At 44.0% G+C, this 27,827-nt stretch overlaps 1 protein-coding gene across 1 annotated transcript; it reads right to left on the bottom strand.

The window, feature by feature from the left end:
• Positions 1–426: 426 nt before the first annotated feature.
• LOC120975483 (acyl transferase 15-like) lies at positions 427–14,088 on the bottom strand. Its single transcript, XM_040402072.1, has 3 exons — positions 13,998–14,088; positions 13,255–13,643; positions 427–684 (listed from the first exon to the last, which is right to left on the bottom strand). Exons 1-3 carry the CDS (start codon positions 14,086–14,088, stop codon positions 427–429), a joined length of 738 nt encoding a protein of 245 aa, XP_040258006.1.
• Between the last annotated feature and the right edge of the window lie 13,739 nt (positions 14,089–27,827).

Here is a 27,827-nt window from a genome sequence, read left to right as displayed (position 1 = left end):
TGAAAAATTCAACCAATTTCCACAATATATTTAGACAATATATTAATGCACAAAATAAGGTACATTTGATCCCCACAGCACCACGACTTACAAATCTAGTGCGGAGGTCAAGGATCTAGGCAACAAAATTATTAAGACAAAGATGAATCCACAACAATCACCAAAAACAACAAAACGATCAACTTAAAACAACGAAACGAGCAGAAGAATGGCAATCGAACCAGGGCTTGGTTCAGTGGAGCGTCGCCAATGCAGCGTGGAAACCGTCGACGTGCTCCTCCCTCACGCAGAACGCCAGCACATTCACGACGTCGCCGTCCTTCCTCGAGCACGGTAGGCACGGGACGCAGCCTGGCGTCCTCGTCATCTCCTTGTTGGCCATCACCCTGGCCAGCCTCCCGCCGCCGAAGTCGACGCCCTCCAGCCCTATGCCGCCCAGCTCGTCATGAACAGCGGCGTGTACCCGTTGAGCGCGCCAACGAGCTCCTCGCTGAACACCACGGGCTCGTAGTTCCCGAGGATGTTCCGTATCCGCCCCTTGCCGTGCTTGATCAGCTTCACCACCTCAGCGGTGTCGCCGTTCGCCACCGCGCCACACGTTGTCACCACCATCTGCAACGCCACGCAGTTGCCGTAGAAGCCGTCCTGGGCGCCCGCGTGCGGAAACACTAGTAGAAAACTGGGCTTTGGTCACAGGGCAATATTCACATTAGTCCCGGTTCAGTCACGAACTGGGACTAATGTGAGCATTGGTTCCGGTTCGTGCGGCCAGGGGCCTGCCGGGTCTCGTGGGGGCATTGGTTCCGGTTCGTTCGGACCCTTTGGTCCCGGTTGGTGGGACAAATTGGGACCAATGGGCCACGCTCCTGGCCCACCACCCTTTAGTCCCGGTTCATACCACAAACCGGGACTAAAGAGCTGGTCCTAGTTGCGGCCAGTGTTTAGTCCCACCTCGCCAACCGAAGGGCGCTCACACCAGTTTATAAGCCCGTCTCTCTCTGCCTTGTTGAGCTCCTCTTAAAGTGAAAATAGATGCCCTTATACAGGGAATTTGACCTAAATTCACAGTAAATTTCATAGAAATTTATTATGAATTTATGTTGAATTTCCTCTATAAGCGCATCTATGTTCATTTTTTATAGTAAATAAAATAAATAAACCTTAATAAAATAAATAAAAATAAATAAACCTTAATAAAATAAAATAAAATAAAATAAACTATAGTAACTAAAATAAATAAACATTAATAAATTAAATAAAAATAGCAGCAGTAAAATAAATAAAAATAAAATAATTAAAGTAAAATACATAAGTAATTAGAAATAAAATAAATAAGTTTTTTGTTGTAATTAGAAACAAAACAAAACAAATAAAGCAAAAGAGAAAACAAAAAACAGAGAAAAAAATTATGCCACCTACTGGGCCATCACGGCCTGAATACGACTTGAAACCCATCCGTGGGCCAGGATTCAGGCCCGCAGAAGGCCCAGTAGGCCCCACAGGCAAAGAGAACGGTTAGGCCCGAAAGCCTGCAGTTGAGAGGAGCTCGAGAGGGTGGGCGCAGCAGCGCTTATAAACCACTCTCGAGCCCTCTCAACTAGCGAGGTGGGACTAAACTTTTGACGCGGGGCAGCACAAAGCCTTTGGTCCGGTTGGTGCCACCAACCGGGACTAAAGGCCTTTGGTCTTGGTCCCGGTTCGTGGCACCAACCGGGACCAAAGGCCTTTAGTCCCGGTTGGTGCCACGAACCAGGACCAAAGAGTTCCCTATATATACCCCATCGCCACAGCAGAGCACTCCACAGTGCTCTGTTTTTTCTGGCCGGCGAGGGGAGGGCATTTGGGTGCTCTAGCTCACCTCCTATGCACATGAGGTGTTCGATGAAATGTCCGAGCCACACTAGTTAATCTTTCTCCTCTCGAAACTCGACCTCCGAGCTCCATTTTCCCCGAGATTTGTCTAGGTTTAGCGGTCCGTCACGTCCCGTCCCCGTCTTCACCGCCGTCGATCGCCCGCGCCGATCTCGTCGCCAGCACCACCGTGGTGAGCCTCTTGTTCTTATCTTCTTTCTGAAAGGAAAAAATTCTTACTTTAGATAGTTACTTGTCTAATTTTGTTACTTTTATTATTCCTTCTTATTACATAGTGCGATGGTTTTGGTATCCGCCCCCGTCGGCCCTCGTCCTGTCTATGATTCGGATGTGGTATATATTATCTTTTTATAACTATTTGGTTCATTTACTGTTTATGACAAATATACCGACCAACGTGACATAGATTTTATTTATCTAGGAGGTGGTTGAACCGGAAATTCTAACCGACCCTATTGACGAGAGGTTAAATTTAGTTGAAGAAGAAAACAATTACTTGAAGGAAGAAATAAAAAAAATTGAGGAGGAGAAGATGATATTGGAGTTGCATGTTGCGGATGTCGTTGATGATCACAAGATCAAGATGGATGCAATGCGCTTGAAGATTAGAAAGATTAGAAAATATGCCATTCATACCGAGGCTTGGTATCATTATGCTATTGGATCAATTGTTACCTTGTTTGCGATTATGATCGCATTTGTTTTCGCATTGAAATGTTTTACATAGTTTCAATGTATGGTTTAATTAATTAGATGCTCTAGAGAGCTATATATATGTTGTTAGATGAGAACTATGTATGTACTTTGGTTTTAATGTGATGATGAACTTCTATTAATTTGGTCACTTAATTATCTATTCATGATGTTCTGTAATGGTTTTTGACACACTTAATTATATATAATGCACGCAGATGAACTGGCAATGGATGTACGGTGACAGACAAACCTCCGAGTACATTAAGGGCGTGCATGATTTTCTCGAAGTGGCTGAGGCAAACAAGCAGAATGGTTTTATGTGTTGTCCATGCCCTATATGTGGGAATACGAAGTCTTACTCTGACCGGAAAATCCTTCACACCCACCTGCTTTACAAGGGTTTCATGCCACACTATAATGTTTGGACGAGGCACGAAGAAATAGGGGTTATGATGGAAGACGACGAAGAAGAAGAGGACGATGACAACTATGTGCCCCCTGAATACGGTGATGCTGCAACGGGGGAAGCTGCTGAAGATCAAGAGGAACCAGACGATGTGCCCAATGATGCTGCAAGGGGGGAAGCTGCTGAAGATCAAGAGGAACCAGTGCCCGATGATGATGATCTCCGCCGGGTGATTGTCGATGCAAGGACGCAATGCGAAAGTCAAAAGGAGAAGCTGAAGTTCGATCGCATGTTAGAGGATCACAAAAAAGGGTTGTACCCCAATTGCGAAGATGGCAACACAAAGCTCGGTACCGTACTGGAATTGCTGCAGTGGAAGGCAGAGAATGCTGTGCCTGACAAAGGATTTGAGAAGCTATTGAAAATATTGAAGAAGAAGCTTCCAAAGGATAACGAATTGCCCGACAGTACATACGCAGCAAAGAAGGTCGTATGCCCTCTAGGATTGGAGGTGCAGAAGATACATGCATGCCCTAATGACTGCATCCTCTACCGCGGTGCGTACAAGGATCTGAACGCATGCCCGGTATGCGGTGCATTGCGGTATAAGATCAGACGAGATGACCCTGGTGATGTTGACGGCGAGCCCCCCAGGAAGAGGGTTCCTGTGAAGGTGATGTGGTATGCTCCTATAATACCACGGTTGAAACGTCTGTTCAGAAACGAATAGCATGCCAAGTTGATGCGATGGCACAGTGAGGACCGTAAGAAAGACGGGAAGTTGAGAGCACCCGCTGACGGGTCGCAGTGGAGAAAAATCGAGAGAAAGTAATGGGCTGAGTTTGCAGCTGACCCAAGGAACGTATGGTTTGGTTTAAGCGCGGATGGCATTAATCCTTTCGGGGAGCAGAGCAGCAATCACAGCACCTGGCCCGTGACTCTATGTATGTATAACCTTCCTCCTTGGATGTGCATGAAGCGGAAGTTCATTATGATGCCAGTTCTCATCCAAGGCCCTAAGCAACCCGGCAACGACATTGATGTGTACCTAAGGCCATTAGTTGAAGAACTTTTACAGCTGTGGAATGCAAACGGTGTACGTATGTGGGATGAGCACAAACAGGAGGAATTTAACCTGCACGCGTTGCTGTTTGTAACCATCAACGATTGGCCCGCTCTCAGTAACCTTTCAGGACAGACAAACAAGGGATACCACGCATGCAGGCACTGTTTAGATGACACTGAAAGTATATACCTGGACAAATGCAGGAAGAATGTGTACCTGGGCCATCGTCAATTTCTTCCGACCAACAATCAATGTCGAAAGAAAGGCAAGCATTTCAAAGGCGAGGTAGATCACCGGAAGAAGCCCGCCATGCGTACCGGTGATAACGTACTTGGTATGGTCAATGATTTACACGTAATCTTTGGAAAGGGTCCCGGCGGACTAGCTATTCTGAATGACGCTGAGGGACACGCACCCATGTGGAAGAAGAAATCTATATTTTGGGACCTAGCCTATTGGAAAGACCTAGAGGTCCGCTCTTCAATCGACGTGATGCACGTGACGAAGAACCTTTGCGTGAACCTGCTAGGCTTCTTGGGCGTGTATGGAAAGACAAAAGATACACCTGAGGCACGGGAGGACCTGCAACGTTTGCACGAAAAGGACGGCTTGCCTCCGAAGCAGTGTGAAGGTCCTGCCAGCTACGCTCTTACGAAAGAAGAGAAAGAAATCTTCTTTGAATGCCTGCTCAGTATGAAGGTCCCGACTGGCTTCTCGTCGAATATAAAGGGAATAATAAATATGCCAGAGAAAAAGTTCCAGAACCTAAAGTCTCATGACTGCCACGTGATTATGACGCAACTGCTTCCGGTTGCATTGAGGGGGCTTCTACCGGAAAACGTCCGATTAGCCATTGTGAAGCTATGTGCATTCCTCAATGCAATCTCTCAGAAGGTGATCGATCCAGAAATCATACCAAGGCTAAGGAGTGATGTGGCGCAATGTCTTGTCAGTTTCGAGCTGGTGTTCCCACCATCCTTCTTCAATATCATGACGCACGTCCTAGTTCATCTAGTCGACGAGATTGTCATTCTGGGGCCCGTATTTTTACACAATGATGTGGCACAGGTTATCTATGTGAAGGACATGTCTACCAGACCGAGGAAAAGAAAAGATAAGGAAGCGAATACATCATACGATGAGCCAAAGCGCCACATAGTTCTTTCAGGAAAAAGGGACATTGTGGGAGTGGAGGGCAAGACAGACATGTCTGAAGATTATGAAAAGTTTCATGAAATTCCTCCCTTCAAAGTCAAGGCTGACCCAAGCATCCTGATAAACGATGAAGATTATCCATGGTTACGGCGCAATAAGCAAATGACACAAGCGAAGAAAAAGTGAAGACTTTCTCCCGCAACTATTATGATGATACCATGCCAACTTTGTAATAGACGAGTATGATACCATTGTCCGTTTTGTACAAGAAGTGCATCTAGTTTTTGCCGTAACCCTCTCAACTTTCTTGCACATGCTATGTGGATGAAATGATGATACCATGCCAACTTTCAACCTTCTGAGAGTTCATTTGAAATGCTTTTCAATTTTAGGGTCTTATAGCTCAAAGTAATTAGTAAATGCATGAAAAATAACAGGCCAAAAATTAAAATTATGCCACCTACTGGGCCACCACGGCCTGAATACGATTAGAAACCCATCCATGGGCCAGGATTCAGGCCCGCAGAAGGCCCAGTAGGCCCACAGGCATGTACAGAGAGGTTAGGCCCGTAAGCCTGCTTTAGAGAGGAGCTCGACAGCTCAGGCGCACCGCACCTTATAAACAGGTGCGGCTCTCTCTCAGCTAGCGAGGTGGGACGAAACTCACCACCACGCCGCTGTGCAAGGCCATTGGTCCCGGTTGGTGGCACGAACCGGGACCAATTCCACCCTTTGGTCCCTGTTGGTGCCACGAACCGGTACTAATGAGGCTGTGGCCCCACGAGCACCTTTAGTACCGGTTCGTGGCACGAACCGGTACTAGAGTTTCTTACTAAGCAGTTTTTTAGTCCCACCTCGCTAGCTGAGAGGCACTACGAGCGGTTTATAAGCCCTGAGTGCAGAGACTATGAAGAAGAGGCGCAATGCTCACGTTGCTTAGCTTCAAGCCTTGAGGAATAAGGTAGACTGCATGGAGCTATATGCAGTGCAGTCTACACTATTCCGAAAGGCTTGAAGCAAATCAACGAGCATTGCGCCTCTTTTTTATTTTTAATAACTTATTACAACTCCGGACTTCTTGTGTTCCGACAAAATAAAATAAACTTTAATAAAATTTATGAAACTAAAATTAACAAAGTATTTTCTGTTCAAAACATTATAAGAAACCTCTATTATTATTGAAACTAAAATCATATAAAATTGATGCAACTAAAATTATCGAAGTATTTTCTGTTCAAAATCATTAAAAGCAAAAAGAATTTTCATAAAGAACTTTTTTTGATAGAAACTTTAATAGCAAAAAGAATTATCATAAATTAAATAAATAACTAATTAGAAACAAAATAAAATAAAATAAATAAGTTTTTTGTTGTAAGTAGAAACAAAACAAAATAAATAAAGCAAAAAAGAAAACAAAAAAAATAAATACAACAAAAAGAATTTTCATAAAGAACTTTTTTTGATAGAAACTTTAATACCAAAAAGAATTATCATAAAGTAAAATAAATAAGTAATTAGAAACAAAATAAAATAAAATAAATAAGTTTTTTGTTGTAAGTAGAAACAAAACAAAATAAATAAAGCAAAAAAGAAAACAAAAAAACTAAATACAGCAAAAAAAAATGTTGGGGCGCTGTCCGCTGGGCCCTCCAACCCTTGGGTTTGCAAATACAGGCCCAGAAGGGCTAGAGGGCTCAACGGGCAGCGCGCCAAAGTTAGGCCCAGAAGCCTGCTATAGAGAGGAGTTCGAGACAGCCGCCGCAACGGGGCTTATAAACCACTCCGAGCCCTTCTCAACTAGCGAGGTGGGACTAAACTTTTGGCCGCGACGCAGGCAGCAAGAGGCCTTTGGTCCCGGTTGGTGCCACCAACCGGGACTAAAGGTGTGCATTGGTACCGGTTCGTGGCACCAACCGGGACCAATGCCCCCCCTTTAGTCCCGGTTGGTGCCACCAACCGGGACCAAAGGCCGCCGCTTCCCGCCCTTTGCGCTGCTGAAAAGAGGGCTTTGGTCCCGGTTGGTGGCACCAACCGGGACTAATGCCTACCTTTAGTCCCGGTTGGTGCCACGAACCGGAACTAAAGGCTTTGCTATATAAGTTCACACTTAGGAAATTTTCAGAGTTACCTAGCAGTTGCCGCCCCGACGCCGCCGACGCCGCCAGGCTGCCCGACGCCGCCCGCCGCCCCGACGCCGCCAGGCTGCCCCGACGCCGCCCGCCGCCCTGCCGTCGCCGTCGCCGTCGCCCGTGCCCGTCGTCGCCGTCACCGTTGCCCGCGCCCTCGCCGTCAGCCGCGCCCCTGCCCCGACGCGCGCCGCCCCAGTCCGTCCCCGTCGTCGCCGTCGCCCTGCCCCGCCCTTCGCCGCCGACGCCTCTGCCCCTGCCCCGACCACACCGCCGTCGCCTCTGCCCCTGCCCCGACGCGCCGCCGTCGCCTTGGTCAGGGCCGGCACTGCCCCCTAATTCCTCCCTGTTTTTTCTGCACATTTATATGCTTATATGTATATGTATGAGTATATGTATGTGTGTATATCTGTTTATATGTCCTTTTTTAGATCTTTTTTTTGCATTTTCTTTGTGTATATGTATGTACATATGTTCTCTGTGTATATATATGTTCATGTATATATGCAAAAGATAGATTTTTAGAAAAGTTAGGATTTTTTTTCTGTTCATAGATTTTTTTGGTGATATTAATTATTGTAGAATATGCAAATGTTTGTATATTCATATGAACAATGCATTAGGCAAAACCTTTACTTTTTTTTCGAATTTTCTATTTGAACATTTTTTTATGAATGAGAGGAAAAAGGAAAATAAGAAGAGGAAGAAAGGAGAAGAAGAGGAGAGGAAGAAGAGGAGAAATAAATAAGAAGAGGAAAAAAGAAGAAAAAGAAGAGGAGAAGAAGAAAGGAATAGAAGAGAAGAAGAAAAAATAGAAAAAATTCTATTTTTTCTTCTCCTCTCCTCTATTCCTTTCTTCTTCTCCTCTTTTTTTTTTCTTCTTTTTTTTCTTCGATCTTCTCCTCTATTCCTTTTCTTCTTCTCCTCTTTTTGTTTCTTCTTCGTTTTCTTATGTTTTATCGGGTCTGTCGTTGTCGATATACCCCTCTCCCGATAACTTCAACACGAGGGGGGGTCGATATACCCCCTCCCCGATAATATTATTTTCCCATGTACGTTCATTGTCGTTGTCGATATAACCCCCTCCCGATAACTTCAACACGTGGGGGGGGGGTCGATATACCCCCTCCCCGATAACATTATTTTCCCATGTATGTATGTCGTCGTTGTCGATATATATAACTCCCTCCCAGATAACTTCGACATGATGGACGGTCGATATTTATACCCCCTCTCGACCGTGATAACTTATACCACGGGAGCACCCCCCGTCCCTCTCGCTCGACCAAAACTCTCGATCACACCCAAACCATAGAAAAAAACGATGTCGGTCTCCTACCCCCTCCCGCCGCGCCCCTACCGTTGAAGCGTTGCTGAGGCCACCCCAAACCCGGAATAAGCTAGGTCTACGTTTGCACTAACCACCTGCTGTCATGTTTGTGTAATAATTGCCATGTTGTAATATTTGCAGAAACAATGGAGCACGGACGAGACGAGCAAGCAGAAGAGGTGTTGGGGGACATAATCTTAGCCGGAGGTGATATCTTGTCGTATCTTAACGACAATGATGGTCTGGAAGAACAGGGTGAAGAAGCAGGCTACGGTGATCGAAGAGTGGAGGAGGAAAGACATGATTATGATGGCTCCGGTGACCCAATGCTGGTGCAAGAAGGAGCCCGTGGTGACGGCTCCGGTGACCGAGCAGAGTCCGGCCAGGTAAATATATTAGTTAAGCCTGTGCTGACTAGCTAATTGATGCATTCATTGTTTTGGTATGTACACATATTAATTAACACTCGGCTTTCTTCTTTTTTCTAGCCCTCCGGATCGAGCACAACTGCGGTAAAGAGACGAGGCCCGAAGAGAAAGTTGCGCTCGGATGAAAGGTTTGAGATCACAGCAATCGCGCGCGACGGCCAACCGATTGAACCCATCCGGACAAAGGATGCATTTGCTGCTCAGTGCGGGGTTCTAGTTAGGGACAAGATCCCGATCAGCATCCACCAATGGTATAAGCCTAAGAAGGAAGACCCTGAGGTGTCTTATGTCAATGATATGCAGAAAGATGATCTTTGGACTGAGCTGAAGGCAAATTTCACCCTACCGCCAGAGGAGGATCCGGAGAAGCCAGTTAAAGAGCAATTAATCAAGTCTCATGCTCTTAAGAAGATGGCAGACCTATTCAGGAGGTGGAAGAATGAGCTGAAAACATTTGTCGACAAAGAAGAGACACCAGAATTCATCGGCCGGTATAAGAAGATCAGAGATCACTGGCCCGCACTTGTGGCCCACAAGACATCGGAAAAGACTAAGAAGATGTCAGCGACAAACAAGAAGAATGCTGCGAAGAAGAAGCTTCACCATCGCACGGGGTCAGGTGGCTACCTCAAAGCCCGGCCTAAGTGGGCCAAGGCTGAGAATGATCTGCTTGAAAAAGGGATCGAACCACAGACAATGAACTGGACAGACCGTTGCCGGACTTGGTTCTTCGGGGCTGGCGGAACCTTGGACCCTGTATCAGGGAGGTGCGTTTGGACGAACGAGCTTTTGAGAATACCAGTCAAGAAGATTCAGCAATATATCGATGCAGCGCAGGAAGGGACGTTCGTTCCAGACAGAGAGAACGACGAGCTCACAATGGCCCTCGGGAATCCTGAGCACCCTGGACGGACACGAGGCACGCCAGGCTCCGTTCCGTGGAAGGCTGGTTTTCCGGACGCAGGCGGTTACAAAAGCCAGGAGTGGAGGAAAAAATGGAGCAGACCCAAATTCAGAAGCTGCACGAAAGGGTTCAAGCGCGAGAGGAACGAGACAGCAATCAACATGCCGAAACTACCCCCGAAGCTACCCCGCCATCTCAGCGGAGAAGCAGCGTGGCTTCCACCGAGCTGCTTCAGCTGGAGCATGTCTTGACGGCTCCTGCTAGCTACCCCGTGGATGCTATCACGGAGTCTCAACATTGCCACCTTATGGCGCAATGGCAGAACTTCAAAGTCAAGGCGGCTGTTGGCTCTGTTTTACCTCCTGAACCCGGCGCAACCTACCATTGCCGGCCGATTCCAGAAAGATATGCTAGGGTGATGGTGGATGAAATAACGGAGGGATTTGAGGACCTCCAGCTTGACCACCCTACCGGTAAAGGGGAGACTCGGCTGGGTTTAGCTCTGAAGACTCCGTGCCTATGGCGGAAGGAGCTCATCAACCTTCCGAACTGGACGGCTCCGGCGAGTAAGGGCAGTCCGCCTCCTCCTCCGCCTCCTCCTCCGGCGAGTGATCAGGGCACTCAGCCTCCTTCTCCGGCGCGTGGCGGCACTCCGCCTCCTTCTCCGCCTGCACCGGCGCGCCAGAGCAGCCAGCCTCCTCCTTCTTCGCCTCGTCAGCAAGGGCGGAAGAGACCCGCCGCCGCTGCGGCTGCTCCGGTGCGTCGTAGTCCTTCTCCTCCGCCTCACAATCAAGGAAAGAAGACAGCCACAGCCACTCCATCTGCTCTGCCGGCGTCTAGCAGTATAGCTGCCAGAGGCGGGAGGCAATACAGATTCGGTCCTTCTCTGAAGACTCCAGAGAAGTTACCATACGAGAGGACCGAGGAGGAAACCAGGAAGATCGTGCGAGCCGAAGTGACTAACTTCTTTGAAGGGGTGAAAGCAAAGAAACATCCACCTCCGGAGGAGAAGGTAGATCCGGTGAAAGCAAAGCGCACTCTGGCTGCCCTGACAAAACCACCAAAGTCTCCGCCGAGAGGCAACTATGAGCGCATTCTTGCAAAGACATATGCCGAAGCGGAGCGGTCGGGAAGTACTGTCAGTGATCAAAGGTTAAAAGAACGACGAGCTAGGAAAAAAATTGCCCAGCTCGGCGAACAAGCGAACCAATCGTGCCCCCCGCTCAAGGTGTCAAAAGACATCGTCGCTAATGATCCGAGGATGGTGCCCGGTTATAGCAATCTTGGAGATTACCTGCCCGGCGATGTACATTATGAAATCATGGAGGTGGACGAACACAAATACCATTACGGGAAGCCTCTCGTCAAAGATGAAAAATCTCTAACAACGATGATACGAAGATTACATGATTGGTACATGAAAACCTGCAGAGAGTCTGATGGGATGAGTACTTTGACGCTGAGAGTTAAACCGGAGCATGACCTCGTTGGAATTGAACTGCTGAATGTTCCATTTGAGGATTTCTTCCAGTTTTACAATCAAAAGGCCCTCGATAAAACAACGATCACTTGCTACTGTCTGTAAGTAGTACCACTTCTGTCATTAAGTCTCTCTATATAGGTCAGCTCTTTCATTGCATGTATTTATAATTATCCTCACTATATTATGCAGATTGAAGATCGCCGAATTGAAGAAAAGACAAATCGGTGATATTGGGTTCATTAACACAAATCTCATAGATGCATATACGGTTGAAAAACATCCCAAAGAAGCCGAGACCAACTTGCTACAATCGTTGGTATTAAATCAAAACAAAGATATAATACTCTTTCCTTACAACTTCAAGTGAGTGTTACTGTCTTGTGCATATTCGGTTTCCCTTATTAGTCCAGGTTATGGTAATGTAATTGATGACTTATGCATGCATGCGCAGCTTCCACTATATTCTCCTAGAGATTAAGCTTGAGCAGGGAGTAGTAACCGTCTTAGACTCGAGACGAAAAGATCCCCAGGACTATGCGAACATGACTCAAATGCTCGAGAAGTAAGTTAAATCGATCATTATCCACCATATCAGCAACTTTGTTCATTTCCTGATATCAAGTAATTGTTTTCTTTGTCTGGCAGGGTTTGGAGAAAATTCACCACAAAAGCTCCGGGACTGCCGAAGAAGCTGCAATTTAAACACCCGAAAGTAAGTACTATAGTAGCATGTTCCGCGCATCTCCTCGTGATTCAAGCGCTAGTTTCATCAATACCATTTAGCATGCTTGCTTATCAGTTTGATTGACCTCTATTTCTTGTAAAGTGGTTGTGGCAGGAACCCGGGAATAATTACTGTGGATACTACGTTTGCGAGTCCATCCGTTACACGACCTGTGAGCGGGGCTACTCTGAAGAACAATATGAAGTGCGTAAGCAATAATATTAACAATTTTATTTTATTACCATCATTTGTGTTGAGTTTCATTTATTCATATATATATATATGTATTGACCCCCTTCTTCAAATTAGATGTTTCGGAAGCGGGATGAACTCCTAGCACCAGATCGTATGCGAGGAATTCAAGAGGAATTGGCGGCATTCTTCCTTGACCACGTGATCGCCGAAAACGGAGAATACTATGTGGACCCTGTGTTCTTACAATTTAATTAGGAGATTGTATTGTAAGAGATAATTATTGTATATATGTAGCCGGTAGTGTCGGATAGATATACGAGAACTTGTTGTTCGACCAATCTCTCGGAGAAGGAGAGGTGGTCGATATCACTTCTCTCTGTATGCATATGTTCATGACGATCTTCTGTTTCCTTCATTTGATTACTAGCTAGCGTGTCTAGTCCTCTTCATACGTATATAGTACGTAGCGTCGACCAAGCACGGAGATAAGAGAGGACACTTCTCTCTATTAATTAGCTAGCTAACACAATATATGAAACACCTAAATTAACCCCCCAACCCCCCCCCTTTCAAAAAAAAAACAAAAACCCCAGCCCCTGAAATGCTGACGCGTGGATGCCTATTGGTCCCGGTTGGTGACACCAACCGGGACAAAAGGCCCTGCCTATTGGTCCCGGTTGGTGGCACCAACCGGGACCAAAGGCCCCCCTGCCTGGGCTGGTAGCAGCGGCCACATGGAGGACCTTCTGTCCCGGTTCGTGTAAGAACCGGGACTAAAGGGTTAGGGCTTTAGTAACGACCCTTTAGTCCCGGTTTGAAAACCAGGACAAAAGGCCCTTACAAACCGGGGTAAAAGCCCCTTTTCCTACTAGTGTCCGCATGTTGGCCGTGAAAATCAGCGGCGCGGGGGAGCCTGGGTCGGCGTCGATCGCGCGGGTCCGGCACTGCCATATCGCGGCGGCGACAACCTCGAACGTCGAGCACCACTGTTCGACGCCCCGGAACTCGGCCTTGATGCGGTTGACGAAGCTCCAAGGGATGGTCACGTCGGTGTAGGCGAACTCGACAGGCTTCAAGTCCAGGGACGGCCCGAGGGCGGCGAGCAGCTGCGGTATCTCCGGGAGCGACGGGTCGTGCCTCACTGGAACGACGGACGGCGTGGACAGCCCGCGCGCGAGCTCGCCCACGGCTCCTAGGAACAAGTGGCCCGGCTGGTGGGCGTGGGCTCCGACGGGCCGACGAGCACCGGCGGCGAGGACTGGGTGACAAGGAAGTTCATCCTGCTCGTGAACTTGGTTTTCGATCTATGGGCTCTAATGGTCAGTTTCGATCGAGATTAGATCCGACACGATACTTAACTATGTCAAACCTTTGCGTAGGGCACTGACAATGGCCTGGTGGTGAAGTTTATTAACTGGGAAGAAACTCAAGAATCAAGATGCCAATGTCAGGCTTGACCTTAAAGAAAAGAAAGTGTGAACAGGCTTGGTAAGTGGACGGGATGTGAAAATATTATAAATAATGAGACCGCCTAGTCCTCAGTCTTCACATCCTCACAGGTCTGGAAAAAAACCCAGCATCTATCGATTTTCCAACCGTTGGATTTCCTCGCCATTTTCTTCATCTTCTTCCTCCTCCTGCCAATCCATGCACCACCAGCCGGACCGCTTGTTGTCGCCACCCATGGCCGGTGGTGCTACCATGTACGTCTAGCCTCCCCTCCACCCGCGACAGAGGGGAGTCTTGACGGTTCAGGTGATGGTGGTCCCGGGGTGGTGGTAGTACGATAGTGAAATATTCAGTCGCCTAACGTATAGTGAAACCTTTTTTTAGTATTTTTGAATTTGAAGCTGCCTACCATTATCGACATTGAGTGTGACATACCTGGATCTCTTATACCATGAATTATAATGCTTAGTCGTTGCTTGAACTTCATAGGTGCTCTGCATTTATGTTTTGCGGTCTCAGAAAGGGCTAGCGAGATACTATGTTATCATATTATATCATGATTGTTTTGACAAATTGTTGGCATCCGAGATATCTTATTATTGCTCGCTAGTTGGTTATGCCATTGGTATGAGTAAATGTGAGACCTAAATGTTATCATGAATAAGGTTAGTTTATAATCTTTGCTGAAAACTTGAACATTAGTTAAGCATATTCACAACAACAAGAACAAAAGGAGTTTGTAAAACTTTTTCTTTATCACTTTCAGTTAGTCAACTAAATTTCTTGAGGAGAAGCAATGTGTTAAACTTGGCGGAGATGATACATCCCAAATGTATATACTTTTTGCAAACACTTTTGCTTTTGTTTTGGACTCTAATTTGCATGATTTGAATGGAACTAACACGGACTGAAGATGTTTTCAGCGGAATTGCCATGGTGTTGTTTTTGTGCAGAAATAAAAGCTCTCGGATTGAACTGACAATTTACGAAGAATTATTTCAGAATATATAAAAAATATTGGCAAAGAGAAAGACCACAGGGGGCCACCAGGGCGCCAAAAGCCAGCCCCCCAGGGCGCGCCTGGCAGGCTTGTGGGCCCTTGGCAGCTCCTGCAACTCCATAAGTACCTATTTGTTCGAAAAAATCATCGCGTTTTACAATATGGAGCCGCCGCCAGCTCCCGTTCTTCATCGGGAGGGCCGATCTGGAGTCCGTTCGGGGCTCCAGAGAGGTGGATTCGACGTCGTCGTAATCATCAACCATCCTCCGTCACCAATTTCATGATGCTCACCACCAGGAGTGAGTAATTCCTTCGTAGGCTTGCTGGACGGTGACGGGTTGGATGCGATTTATCATGTAATCGAGTTAGTTTTGTTAGGGCTTGATCCCTAGTATCCACTATGTTCTGAGATTGATGTTGCTATGACTTTACTGTGCTTAATGCTTGTCACTAGGGCCCGAGTGCCATGATTTCAGATCCGAACCATTTATGTTTTCATGAATATATTTGTGTTCTTGAGCCTATCTTGCAAGTTATATGCATCTATTACGTGTTATGATCCGCATACCCCAAAGTGACAGAAATTGGGATTCATTCCGGTGATTACCGTAGTTTGAGGAGTTCATGTATTCACTGTGTTAATGCTTTGTTCCGGTTCTCTATTAAAAGGAGGCCTTAGTATCCCTTAGTTTCCTTATGGACGTTGCCGCGGGAGGGCAGGACAAAAGATGTCATGCAAGTTCTTATCATAAGCACATATGACTATATACGGAATACATGCCTACATTACATTGATGAATTGGAGCTAGTTCTGTGTCGCCCTAGGGTATGACTATTATATGATGAATGTCATCCAACATAATTATCCATCATTGATCCAATGCCTATGCTTTTCGCATATTGATCTTGCTAAGTTACTACTGCTGTTGCTGCTGCTGTCACAATTACTATACAACTGCTACTATTACTGTTACCGTTACCGCTGCTACTGTTACCACTGCTATCAAACTATCATATTACTGTGCTATTGATCACTCTTCTGCAGATATTTAGTTCTCCATGTGTGGTTGAATTGACAGCTCAACTGCTAATACTTGCAAATATTCTTTGGCTATCCTTGTGTAGAATTAATAAATTTGGGTTGAATACTCTACCCTCGAAAACTGTTGCGACCCTCTATACTTGTGGGTTATCATGCATGTGCTCGTGTGCATATGCATATGGGTGGGTGCATGTGCACGATATGTATCGTGGATGTGTGCCCCCCAACTATGTGTGTGTGCATGTGTTCGAGGGTATGAGTGCGCGTATGTAAGAGATTGAAAATGCGACACTACTAATATACGTAGTTCACATATTGCATGCTCAAAGAATGAATTAGTGGCATTAGTATAACCCTTCTTGAAAAGAAAATGAGAAGCGCTAAAAAACAATAATAAAATTTGCATACAATTTACACATAAACTATGCTTTTTTTATGCTATGCAAGAAGAAGCATAATAGTAGACTTTTTTCAGTAAAGTATGTTTCCTCACAAGGAATGGACGAGTGTCATTGGTAATAACCTTAAAGGAGAAAGATAATGAAATACAAAACTAAAACAAAATCAAAATAACAAATATTTTAAGAAAAAATGAATTAGTGACTTTGGTATTACACTTCAACAAGAAAATAAATACAAAAAAACTAAAACAAATAATGACAAATTTCCACATGATTTAGATAAAAATTAAGATTTTTCACAATATGCAAGAATAAGTATGTAATAGTGAAATTTTCGCAAAAAGAAGTTTCCTAATAAGAAATGAATTAGTAGTGTTGGCATTACCCTTAAAGAAGAAATAAAATAAAGACTTTACACAAATGTTGACAAAACAAACACACAATTTGTATTGAAACTGAATTTTTCTTTATAAATGCAAAAATTGGCATATAATTGTGCAACTTCCGCACTCTAGTATGATTTACATACATATTGTATAACACTTATGTATATAGTTACACGCACCTAATATTCACACATATACATAAAGAAAAGAAAACAGACTAAGAACACTTGGTAAACAATAATGAAGACTAAAACCCCCTCCTCATGACCGCCCCGACCTCCGGCCCATCCCCAACGCCGACATCCTCATGGCTGCCCCCGACCTCCTCAAGGCCAAAGGGGGTGGGTTGAGGACGCCATCGTGGCGGCATCAACAAGTCGGCCGGAGGTGGTCGTTCCTCTCTCTTCTCCCCATTGCTTCTCCGTATGTCCTCCCTACCATTGGTAGCAGCGTTGATCGCCGTTGGGTGCTACACTGTAATTTGTCCTCATAGAAGGTACGCATTCTGCTGGGCCCCAATTAAATAGTATTTCGGCCAAGCATTCTGCTAGTCCCCAATTAATGATTACAGTGTAGATGCTCTCAAATTAAATAGTACAAGGAGTAGATGCTTTCAAATTACTTCTGATTAATGATTTACTATTTGTATCTTATTCTGGTTAACAGATTCATCTGAAAGTAACATTTATGAAAGAATATAAATTACTTCTATAGCTTTCATACTTTTATAGCTTTCTTAAAAGGTATTGTGCATAGAACCAAAATAATATCAATTTTTGAACCGTTATGAAATAACCTAGTTTACTGATTTCCCTGACTGCCTAGGCATAGCTGAAAACATTGGATTTGTTTGAGTTTTATTTATCAATGTAGTATTGTGAAGAATAAATTCAAATGATTGCTTTGATATTTCGAGAGCAGCTATAGGGCGGGCGAGCTCGCATGCTCCTGGTTTGTGGACCAATGGTACAAGGTCACGTGGAGGAGGCAATTATGGACGGAAGGAAATACTGCTTCGTATACGGATGTGGGCCAGGAGGGCCGTCGCGACGGAGCAGCACGCAACGGGCAAAGTGAGTAGCTTTTGTCTCGTGTATATCTAATTTGTTTGCATGCAAACTAATTAAATGTTGTTTCTTGAATATGGTTCATATTGAGTGATTGATAGCGAGTGAGGAGCAGTACGCAGATCCATCCCTGCGGAAAAGAGGCTCACAATTTGTTAGGCACAAATATGACATGCCCAGTCGCTTGCCTTGGGTGAGCCAAGAATACCATTTTTCTGTTATTAGGGCAACTTCATCGCGGATCATCAAATCTCTTGCAAATGTTCTGATCAAACGGTTTGAACATTTTTTTATTATATCACATAGGTTTTTGAAAATGGTTCTTGCCATGGGAACTTTCATCACAATACATATCTTTTGATAATGAGTTTTGCCATGACAACTATATGTTAGAACATGTTCAAGTCTTGAAGCGAATTTTCCATGGCAACTTTTTTAGAGGCATATGTTTCAAAAAAATCCGTGTCAACTGTTTATTACTTTGGATATGTTTTCAAAATGAAATGTTTCCATGGAAACTTCACATATGTTTTATAAATGAATTTTTACCAAGATGTGGATTTTGTGAACATAGTTCCATGCGTATACCCATACCTAGTAAATTAAAAATACTAGGAAAAACAATTTTTTTGTGATATACATAGTCAACCGGTATACTCGCATATGAAGTTTCACGAAGAAATCACAACCGTGGTAATCTCGGCAAAAACGACAAAATCGAAGCTATATTAAAAACATTGTTAATGAAAGTATGGTCCCAGTTATATTTTCTTCACTAAGAATACCATGGGATTCAATACTTTACCAAACTTCACACATGAGTAGAATATTCGACTAGGTTTGATACATCACAATTTCAGAATTTTTATATTTTCTATATTTTTTGTCAAAATTACTATTCACGTGGGTGCGTGTGTAACCATGTTCACCTTTGTCTGGGTTTTTATTGTAGCATGATAATTTTTCGTGTGTAGTTATTTTTTTGTATTTGATCATAACAAATTTATTGCATACACCATGGCAAACTTAAAATTTGATGCATCCTACTGCAATAATTCTCGCTAAGAAGAATGCCCGTGGCCGCTTACATTATGTCGTCACTGCAAAATAATACAAATGTTTTTTTGTGTGTACCCATACATACGAAGTTCCTATACATGTGATACATTTTAAATTTAGAACCATGTCCACTTTTATATGTTATCCCATAAATTTTGCAATCATGTATGCGTGGTAGGTTTATTATTTATGGTATGGTGAATTCATCAATTAAAGCATGACAATTTTGTTATTTAGAGCATGCCAACTTACATGTGTTAACTACGTACGTGAAACCATAGATATGTGGTACCTGTATTTTTTTGTAACATGGGAGCTATTTGGTGTTAGACATATATAACTATATGAATTTACATGTTTTGTTGCAATATTAATCATCTAGACATGGCAATTTATTTTAGAGCATGGCTATTTTTTTGTGTTAGAGAGATATAAATATTTGAAAAAAATATGTTTGTGGCAAACTTTATTATATAGACATGTCTATTTCTATATTTTCGCTATACATATGTATTTTAAAATCCTGACTATGTGGTAGTTTTATTTTCAAAATGGTGACCATTTTTTAGCTAATTAAGTCAAATGCAAAATATCAGCTTGTGAAGACCTGGTATTTATGATGCTAGAGTTAGGCCTTTTTTGTACCATTTTATTTGTTATGTATTGTTGATTTAGGGAGAGGATTGGATTTGGGGTCGGGAGATGTTCGAGCTTGAACGAAAGCGATCCCTCTTTCACACATCATGGGGGCGTGATTATTTCCACCAAGGACCTCCAACATTCCATATGTATTCGCGTCCAATGATAATTATTTACTGCTAACTTTGCCCGGGTTTATTAGCGCCCCTCGTATTTTGGGTCAAAATATGATTACAGATTTAACTATCAAAATATAGTTTAAATGTAATAAAAATAATTTCACTGGAAACTTATTTTAAATACGAATCTATCAATATAAGTTTTATGGTATAAAATGTATGTTTTCGCTGCTAAAATTTAATGTCAATGTTTAGTAGTTCATGTTGTAGTGTGTGACAGATCGGTGGGGTCACTGTGATTGTAACTATGTATCTCAGCCCAGCACGCGGAGTTGAGTATTAAAATATTGGATAGAACTTTATTAACCAGGTGTTGCTAATTAGTAGGTGTCATGAGTGGTGGATCCCACATAGGCCTATTGTACAGATCCACACATGACCATGGATCCGTCATGTGCCAAACGGACATTTGTTGTTGCGGTGGGTCCGCCTAACACAATATAAGGCCCAAAATACGTCCTTCCTACCTTCTGTACACCCGACTCTAATCCCACTACGACCCTATGGTGGCTGATAACAAGACCCGGCGAGCTCGTCTGCTCCTCTTAATTTTCGTTGGTATTTCACTTCAACATCTTACTCGCTCATTTTATGTTGTAAAGAGTCTTGAAATGGATACAAATGGATGTTTCAGTGGTTTGTTATGGATGCCTCAAAGCCAGCACGAGATATCCAAAACTTGGGAAAGTGTGAGAATCCGTTAAATTAGCGTGTCGTCTGTTAGACTTACTGGTTAACTAAAGACTAATTGTTGTGTGTATTGATGCAGCCTAACATTTGTTTGAATGTAAATGTACGGTGTCACCGTGTTGGCATCCCATTTGATCCTCTATGTACATCAGCTTCAGAGAACCTTGGTTTTTATCATTACCAAGATGAAGAAAATCATTGTCGACAAATATTTGATATTAGCATTGGTGGAGCGTTGGCAGAAAGATAGGTTGCTCGCAAATTGTCACACCATAATATGTCAGTTGTTTGTGAGGGTTGCCTATCCATGGTAAACCACTTGTTGACAAAGCATTTGTGACATTACCACAGTAGAAGATGGAGCATGTGCTCTGTCGAAATCAGGACCATGTGTATTACAATTTGAAAAGGCATTGACAGATGTTTGATGCAATGATGAATGTATTGCACTTCCATACATAGTTGTCACCTTTCAATTATTGGTATGTTGCTTCCAGCACTGACTTGGCTCAACATGTCTTGATTTGGCGTGAAATTAACATATAACTGTTGGGGAACGTAGTAATTCAAAAAATTTCCTACGATCACGCAAGATCTATCTAGGAGAAGTATAGTAACGAGCGGGGAGAGTGTGTCCACATACCCTCATAGACCGAAAGCGGAAGCGTTTAGTAACACGGTTGATGTAGTCGAACGTCTTCGCGATCCAACCGATCCAAGCACCGAAAGTACGGCACCTCCGCGTTCAGCACACGTTCAGCTCGATGACGTCCCTCGAGCTCTTGATCCAGTTGAGGCCGAGGGAGAGTTCCGTCAGCACGACGGAGTGGCGACGGTGATGATGATGTTACCGGTGCAGGGCTTCGCCTAAGCACTACGACGATATGACCGAGGTGTGTAACTATGGAGAGGGGCACCGCACACGGCTAAGAGAAACTTTTGTGTGTCTTTGGGGTGCCCCCTCCCACTAAAGGGGGGGGGAGAGAGGTGGCCGACCCAAGGGGGCGCGCGCGCCATGGGGAGTCCAACTAGGATTCCCAATCCTAGTTGGAGTCCCCCTCCTTTCCAAGAGAAGGAGAGAGGGAAGGAGGAAGAGGGGGAGAAGGAAAGAGGGGGCGCCGCCCCCTCCCTAGTCCAATTCGGACTGGCCATGGGGGGGGCCTTCCTTGTGGCCCTCCTCTCCTTTCCACTAAGGCCCATGAAGGCCCATGAACTTCCCGGGGGGGGGGGGGGGTCCGGTAACCCCCGGTACTCCGAAACTCATCCGAAACAACCCGAACCATTCCGGTGTCCGAATGTAACCTTCCAATATATGAATCTTTACCTCTCGAACATTTTGAGACTCCTCGTCATGTCCGTGATCTCATCCGGGACTCCGAACAATCTTCGGTCATCAAATCACATAACTCATAATACAAATCGTCATCGAACGTTAAGCGTGCGGACCCTACGGGTTCGAGAACTATGTAGACATGACCGAGACACATCTCGGGTCAATAACCAATAGCGGAACCTGGATGCTCATATTGGTTCCTACATATTCTACGAAGATCTTTATCGGTCAAACCGCATAACAACATACGCTGTTCCCTTTGTCATCGGTATGTTACTTGCCCGAGATTCGATCGTCGGTATCATCATACCTAGTTCAATCTCGTTACCGGCAAGTCTCTTTACTCGTTTCATAATGCATCATCCCGTAACTAACTCGTTAGTCACATTGCTTGCAAGGCTTATAGTGATGAGCATTACCGAGAGGGCCCAGAGATACCTCTCCGATACACGGAGTGACAAATCCTAATCTTGATCTATGCCAACCCAACAAACACCTTCGGAGACACCTGTAGAGCATCTTTATAATCACCCAGTTATGTTGTGACGTTTGATAGCACACAAGGTGTTCCTCCGGTATTCGGGAGTTGCATAATCTCATAGTCAGAGGAACATGTATAAGTCATGAAGAAAGCAATAACAATAAAACTAAACGATCATTATGCTAAGCTAACGGATGGGTCTTGTCCATCACATCATTCTCTAATGATGTGATCCCGTTCATCAAATGACAACACATGTCTATGGCTAGGAAACTTAACCATCTTTGATTAACGAGCTAGTCAAGTAGAGGCATACTAGGGACACTCTTGTTTGTCTATGTATTCACACATGTACTAAGTTTCCGGTTAATACAATTCTAGCAGAATAATAAACATTTATCATGAGCCTCTAGGGCATATTTCCTTCAGTCTCCCACTTGCACTAGAGTCAATAATCTAGATTACATAGTAGTGATTCTAACACCCATGGAGTCTTGGTGCTGATCATGTTTTGCTCGTGGAAGAGGCTTAGTCAACGGGTCTGCCACATTCAGATCTGTATGTATTTTGCTAACTTCTATGTCTCCCTCCTTGACTAGATCGCGGATGGAATTGAAGCGTCTCTTGATGTGCTTGGTTCTCTTGTGAAATCTGGATTCTTTTGCCAAGGCAATAGCTCCAGTATTGTCACAAAAGATTTTCATTGGATCCGATGCACTAGGTATTACACCTAGATCGGATATGAACTCCTTCATCCAGACTCCTTCATTTGCTGCTTCCGAAGCAGCTATGTACTCCGCTTCACACGTAGATCCCACCACGACGCTCTGCTTGGAACTGCACCAACTGATAGCTCCACCATTCAATATAAATACGTATCCGGTTTTCGACTTAGAGTCATCCGGATCAGAGTCAAAGCTTGCATCGGCGTAACCATTTACGACGAGCTCTTTATCTCCTCCATAAACGAGAAACATATCCTTAGTCCTTTTTAGGTATTTCAGGATGTTCTTGACCGCTGTCCAGTGATCCACTCCTGGATTACTTTGGTACCTCCCTACTATACTTATAGCAAGGCACACATTAGGTCTGGTACACAGCATTGCATACATGATATAACCTATGGCTGAGGCATAGGTAATGACTTTCATTTTCTCTCTATCTTCTGCTGTGGTCGGGCATTGAGTCTCACTCAACTTCACACCTTGTAACACAGGCAAGAACCCTTTCTTTGACTGATCCATTTTGAACTTCTTCAAAATCTTATCAAGGTATGTGCTTTGTGAAAGTCCAATTAAGCGTCTTGATCTATCTCTATAGATCTTGATGCCCAATATGTAAGCAGCTTCACCGAGGTCTTTCATTGAAAAATTCTTATTCAAGTATCCTTTTATGCTATTCAAAAATTCTGTATCATTTCCAATCAACAATATGTCATCCACATATAATATTAGAAATGCTACAGAGCTCCCACTCACTTTCTTGTAAATACAGGCTTCTCCAAAAGTGTGTATAAAACCATATGCTTTGGTCACACTATGAAAGCGTATATTCCAACTCCGAGAGGCTTGCACCAGTCCATAAATGGATCGCTGAAACTTGCACACTTTGTTAGCACCTTTAGGATCGACAAAACCTTCTGGTTGCATCATATACAACTCTTCTTTAAGAAATCCATTAAGGAATGCTGTTTTGACATCCATTTGCCAAATTTCATAATCATAAAATGCGGCAATTGCTAACATGATTCAGACAGACTTAAGCATCGCTACGGGTGAGAAGGTCTCATCGTAGTCAACTCCTTGAACTTATCGAAAACCTTTCACAACAAGTCGAGCTTTGTAGACATTAACATTATCGTCAGCGTCAGTCTTCTTCTTGAAGATCCATTTATTCTCTATGGCTTGCCGATCATCGGGCTAGTCAACCAAAGTCCACACTTCGTTCTCATACATGGATCCCATCTCTGATTTCATGGCCTCAAGCCATTTTGCGGAATCTGGGCTCATCATCGCTTCCTCATAGTTCGTAGGTTCGTCATGGTCTAGTAACATGACGTCCAGAATAGGATTACCGTACCACTATGGAGCGGAACGTACTTTGGTTGACCTACGAGGTTTGGTAGTAACTTGATCTGAAGTTTCATGATCATCATCATTAATTTCCTCTCTAATTGGTGTCGGAATCACTGGAACTGATTTCTGTGATGAACTACTTTCCAGTTCGGGAGAAGGTACAATTACCTCATCAAGTTCTACTTTCCTCCCACTCACTTCTTCTGAGAGAAACTCCTTCTCTAGAAAGGATCCATTCTTAGCAACGAATATCTTGCCTTCGGATCTGTGATAGAAGGTGTACCCAACAGTCTCCTTTGGGTATCCTATGAAGACACATTTCTTCGATTTGGGTTCGAGCTTATCAGGTTGAAGCTTTTTCACATAAGCATCGCAGCCCCAAACTTTAAGAAACGACAACTTGGATTTCTTGCCAAACCACAGTTCATCTGGTGTCGTCTCAACGGATTTAGATGGTGCCCTATTTAACGTGAATGCAGCCGTCTCTAAAGCATAACCCCAAAACGATAGCGGTAAATCAGTAAGACACATCATAGATTGCACCATATCTAATAAAGTATGATTACGACGTTCGGACACACCATTACGCTGTGGTGTTCCAGGTGGCGTGAGTTGCGAAACTATTCCGCATTGTTTCAAATGAAGACCAAAATCATAACTCAAATATTCTCCTCCATGATCAGATCGTAGAAACTTTGTTTTCTTGTTACGATGATTTTCCACTTCACTCTGAAATTCTTTGAACTTTTCAAACGTTTCAGACTTATGTTTCATCAAGTAGATATACCCATATCTGCTTAAATCATCTATGACGGTTAGAAAATAACGATACCCGCCGCGAGCCTCAACACTCATCGGACCGCATACATCAGTATGTATTATTTCCAATAAGTCAGTTACTCGCTCCATTGTTCCGGAGAACGGAGTCTTAGTCATCTTGCCCACGAGGCATGGTTCGCAAGCATCAAGTGATTCATAATCAAGTGATTCCAAAAGCCCATCAGCGTGGAGTTTCTTCATGAGCTTTACACCAATATGACCTAAACGGCAGTGCCACAAATAAGTTGCACTATCATTATTAACTTTGCATCTTTTGGCTTCAATATTATGAATATGTGTATCACTACTATCAAGATTCAACAGAAATAGACCACTCATCAAGGGTGCATGACCATAAAAGATATTACTCATATAAATAGAACAACCATTATTCTCTGATTTAAATGAATAACCGTCTCGCATCAAACAAGATCCAGATATAATGTTCATGCTCAACGCTGGCACCAAATAACAATTATTCAAGTCTAAAACTAATCCCGACGGTAGGTGTAGAGGTAGCGTGCCGACCGCGATCACATCGACTTTGGAACCATTTCCCACGTGCATCGTCACCTCGTCATTAGCCAATCTTCGTTTAATCCGTCGCCCCTGTTTTGAGTTGCAAATATGAGCAACAGAACCAGTATCAAATACACAGGCGCTACTACGAGCATTAGTAAGGTACACATCAATAACATGTATATCAAATATACCTTTCACTTTGCCATCCTTCTTATCCGCCAAATACTTGGGGCAGTTCCGCTTCGAGTGACCAGTCCCTTTGCAGTAGAAGCACTCAGTCTTAGGCTTAGGTCTAGACTTGGGCTTCTTCACTTGAGCAGCAACTTGCTTGCCTTTCTTCTTGAAGTTCCCCTTCTTCCCTTTGCCCTTTTTCTTGAAACTAGTGGTCTTGTTAACCATCAACACTTGATGCTCCTTCTTGATTTCTACCTCCGCAGCCTTTAGCATTGCGAAGAGCTCGGGAATAGTCTTTTCCATCCCTTGCATATTATAGTTCATCACGAAGCTTTTGTAGCTTGGTGGCAGTGATTGAAGAACTCTGTCAATGACACTATCATCAGGAAGATTAACTGCCAGTTGAGTCAAGTGGTTGCAGTACCCAAACATTCTGAGTATATGTTCACTGACAGAACTATTCTCCTCCATCTTGCAGCTATAGAACTTATTGGAGACTTCATATCTCTCAATCCGGGAATTTGCTTGAAATATTAACTCCAACTCCTAGAACATCTCATATAGTCCATGGCGTTAAAAACGTCGTTGAGGTCCCGGTTCAAGCCGTAAAGCATGGCACACTGAACTATCGAGTAGTCATCAGCTTTGCTCTGCCAGGCGTTCATAACGTCCGGAGTTGCTCCTGCAGCAGGTCTTGCACCTATCGGTGCTTCCAGGACATAATTCTTCTGTGCAGCAATGAGGATAATCCTCAAGTTACGGACCCAGTCCGTGTAGTTGCTAGCATCATCTTTCAACTTAGCTTTCTCTAGGAACGCATTAAAATTCAAGGGATCGGTAGCACGGGCCATTGATCTACAACAACATAGACATGCAAAAACTATCAGGTACTAAGTTCATGATAAATTAAAGTTCAATTAATCATATTACTTAAGAACTCCCACTTAGATTGACATCCCTCTAGTCATCTGAATGATCACGTGATCCATATCAACTAAACCATGTCCGATCATCACGTGAGATGGAGTAGTTTTCAATGGTGAACAGCACTATGTTGATCATATCTACTATATGATTCACGCTCGACCTTTCGGTCTCAGTGTTCCGAGGCCATATCTGCATATGCTAGGCTCGTCAAGTTTAACCTGAGTATTCTGCGTGTGCAAAACTGTCTTGCACCCGTTGTATGTGAACGTAGAGCTTATCACACCTGATCATCACGTGGTGTCTCGGCATGATGAACTGTAGATACGGTGCATACTCAGGGAGAACACTTATTCCTTGAAATTTAGTGAGGGATCATCTTATAATGCTACCGCCGAACTAAGCAAAATAAGATGCATAAAAGATAAACATCACATGCAATCAAAATAAGTGATATGATATGGCCATCATCATCTTGTGCCTTTTATCTCCATCTCCAAAGCACCGTCATGATCACCATTGTCACCGGCTTGACACCTTGATCTCCATCGTAGCATCGTTGTTGTCTTGCCAACTATTGCTTCTACGACTATCGCTACCGCTTATTGATAAAGTAAAGCAATTACATGGCGATTGCATTTCATACAATAAAGCGACAACCATAAGGCTCCTGCCAGTTGCCGATAACTTTTACAAAACATGATCATCTCATACAACAATTTATATCTCATCACGTCTTGACCATATCACATCACAACATGCCCTGCAAAAACAAGTTAGACGTTCTCTACTTTGTTGTTGCAAGTTTTACGTGGCTGCTATGGGCTTCTAGCAAGAACCGTTCTTACCTACGCATCAAAACCACAACGATTTTTCGTCAAGTGTGCTGTTTTAACCTTCAACAAGGACCGGGCGTAGTCAAACTCGATTCAACTAAAGTTGGAGAAACAGACACCCGCTAGCCACCTGTGTGCGAAGCACGTCGGTAGAACCAGTCTCATGAACGCGGTCATGTAATGTCGGTCCGGGCCGGTTCATCCAACAATACCGCCGAATCAAAGTAAGACGTTGCTGGTAAGCAGTATGACTATTATCGCCCACAACTCTTTGTGTTCTACTCGTGCATATAACATCTACGCATAGACCTGGCTCGGATGCCACTGTTGGGGAACGTAGTAATTCAAAAAAATTCCTACGATCAC

This window comes from Aegilops tauschii, chromosome 3 (genome assembly GCF_002575655.3).
Source record: "Aegilops tauschii subsp. strangulata cultivar AL8/78 chromosome 3, Aet v6.0, whole genome shotgun sequence".
Classification (NCBI taxonomy): domain Eukaryota; kingdom Viridiplantae; phylum Streptophyta; class Magnoliopsida; order Poales; family Poaceae; genus Aegilops; species Aegilops tauschii.
Note: the sequence above shows the minus strand (reverse complement) of the source record. Positions and strands in the feature narration are given on the sequence as shown.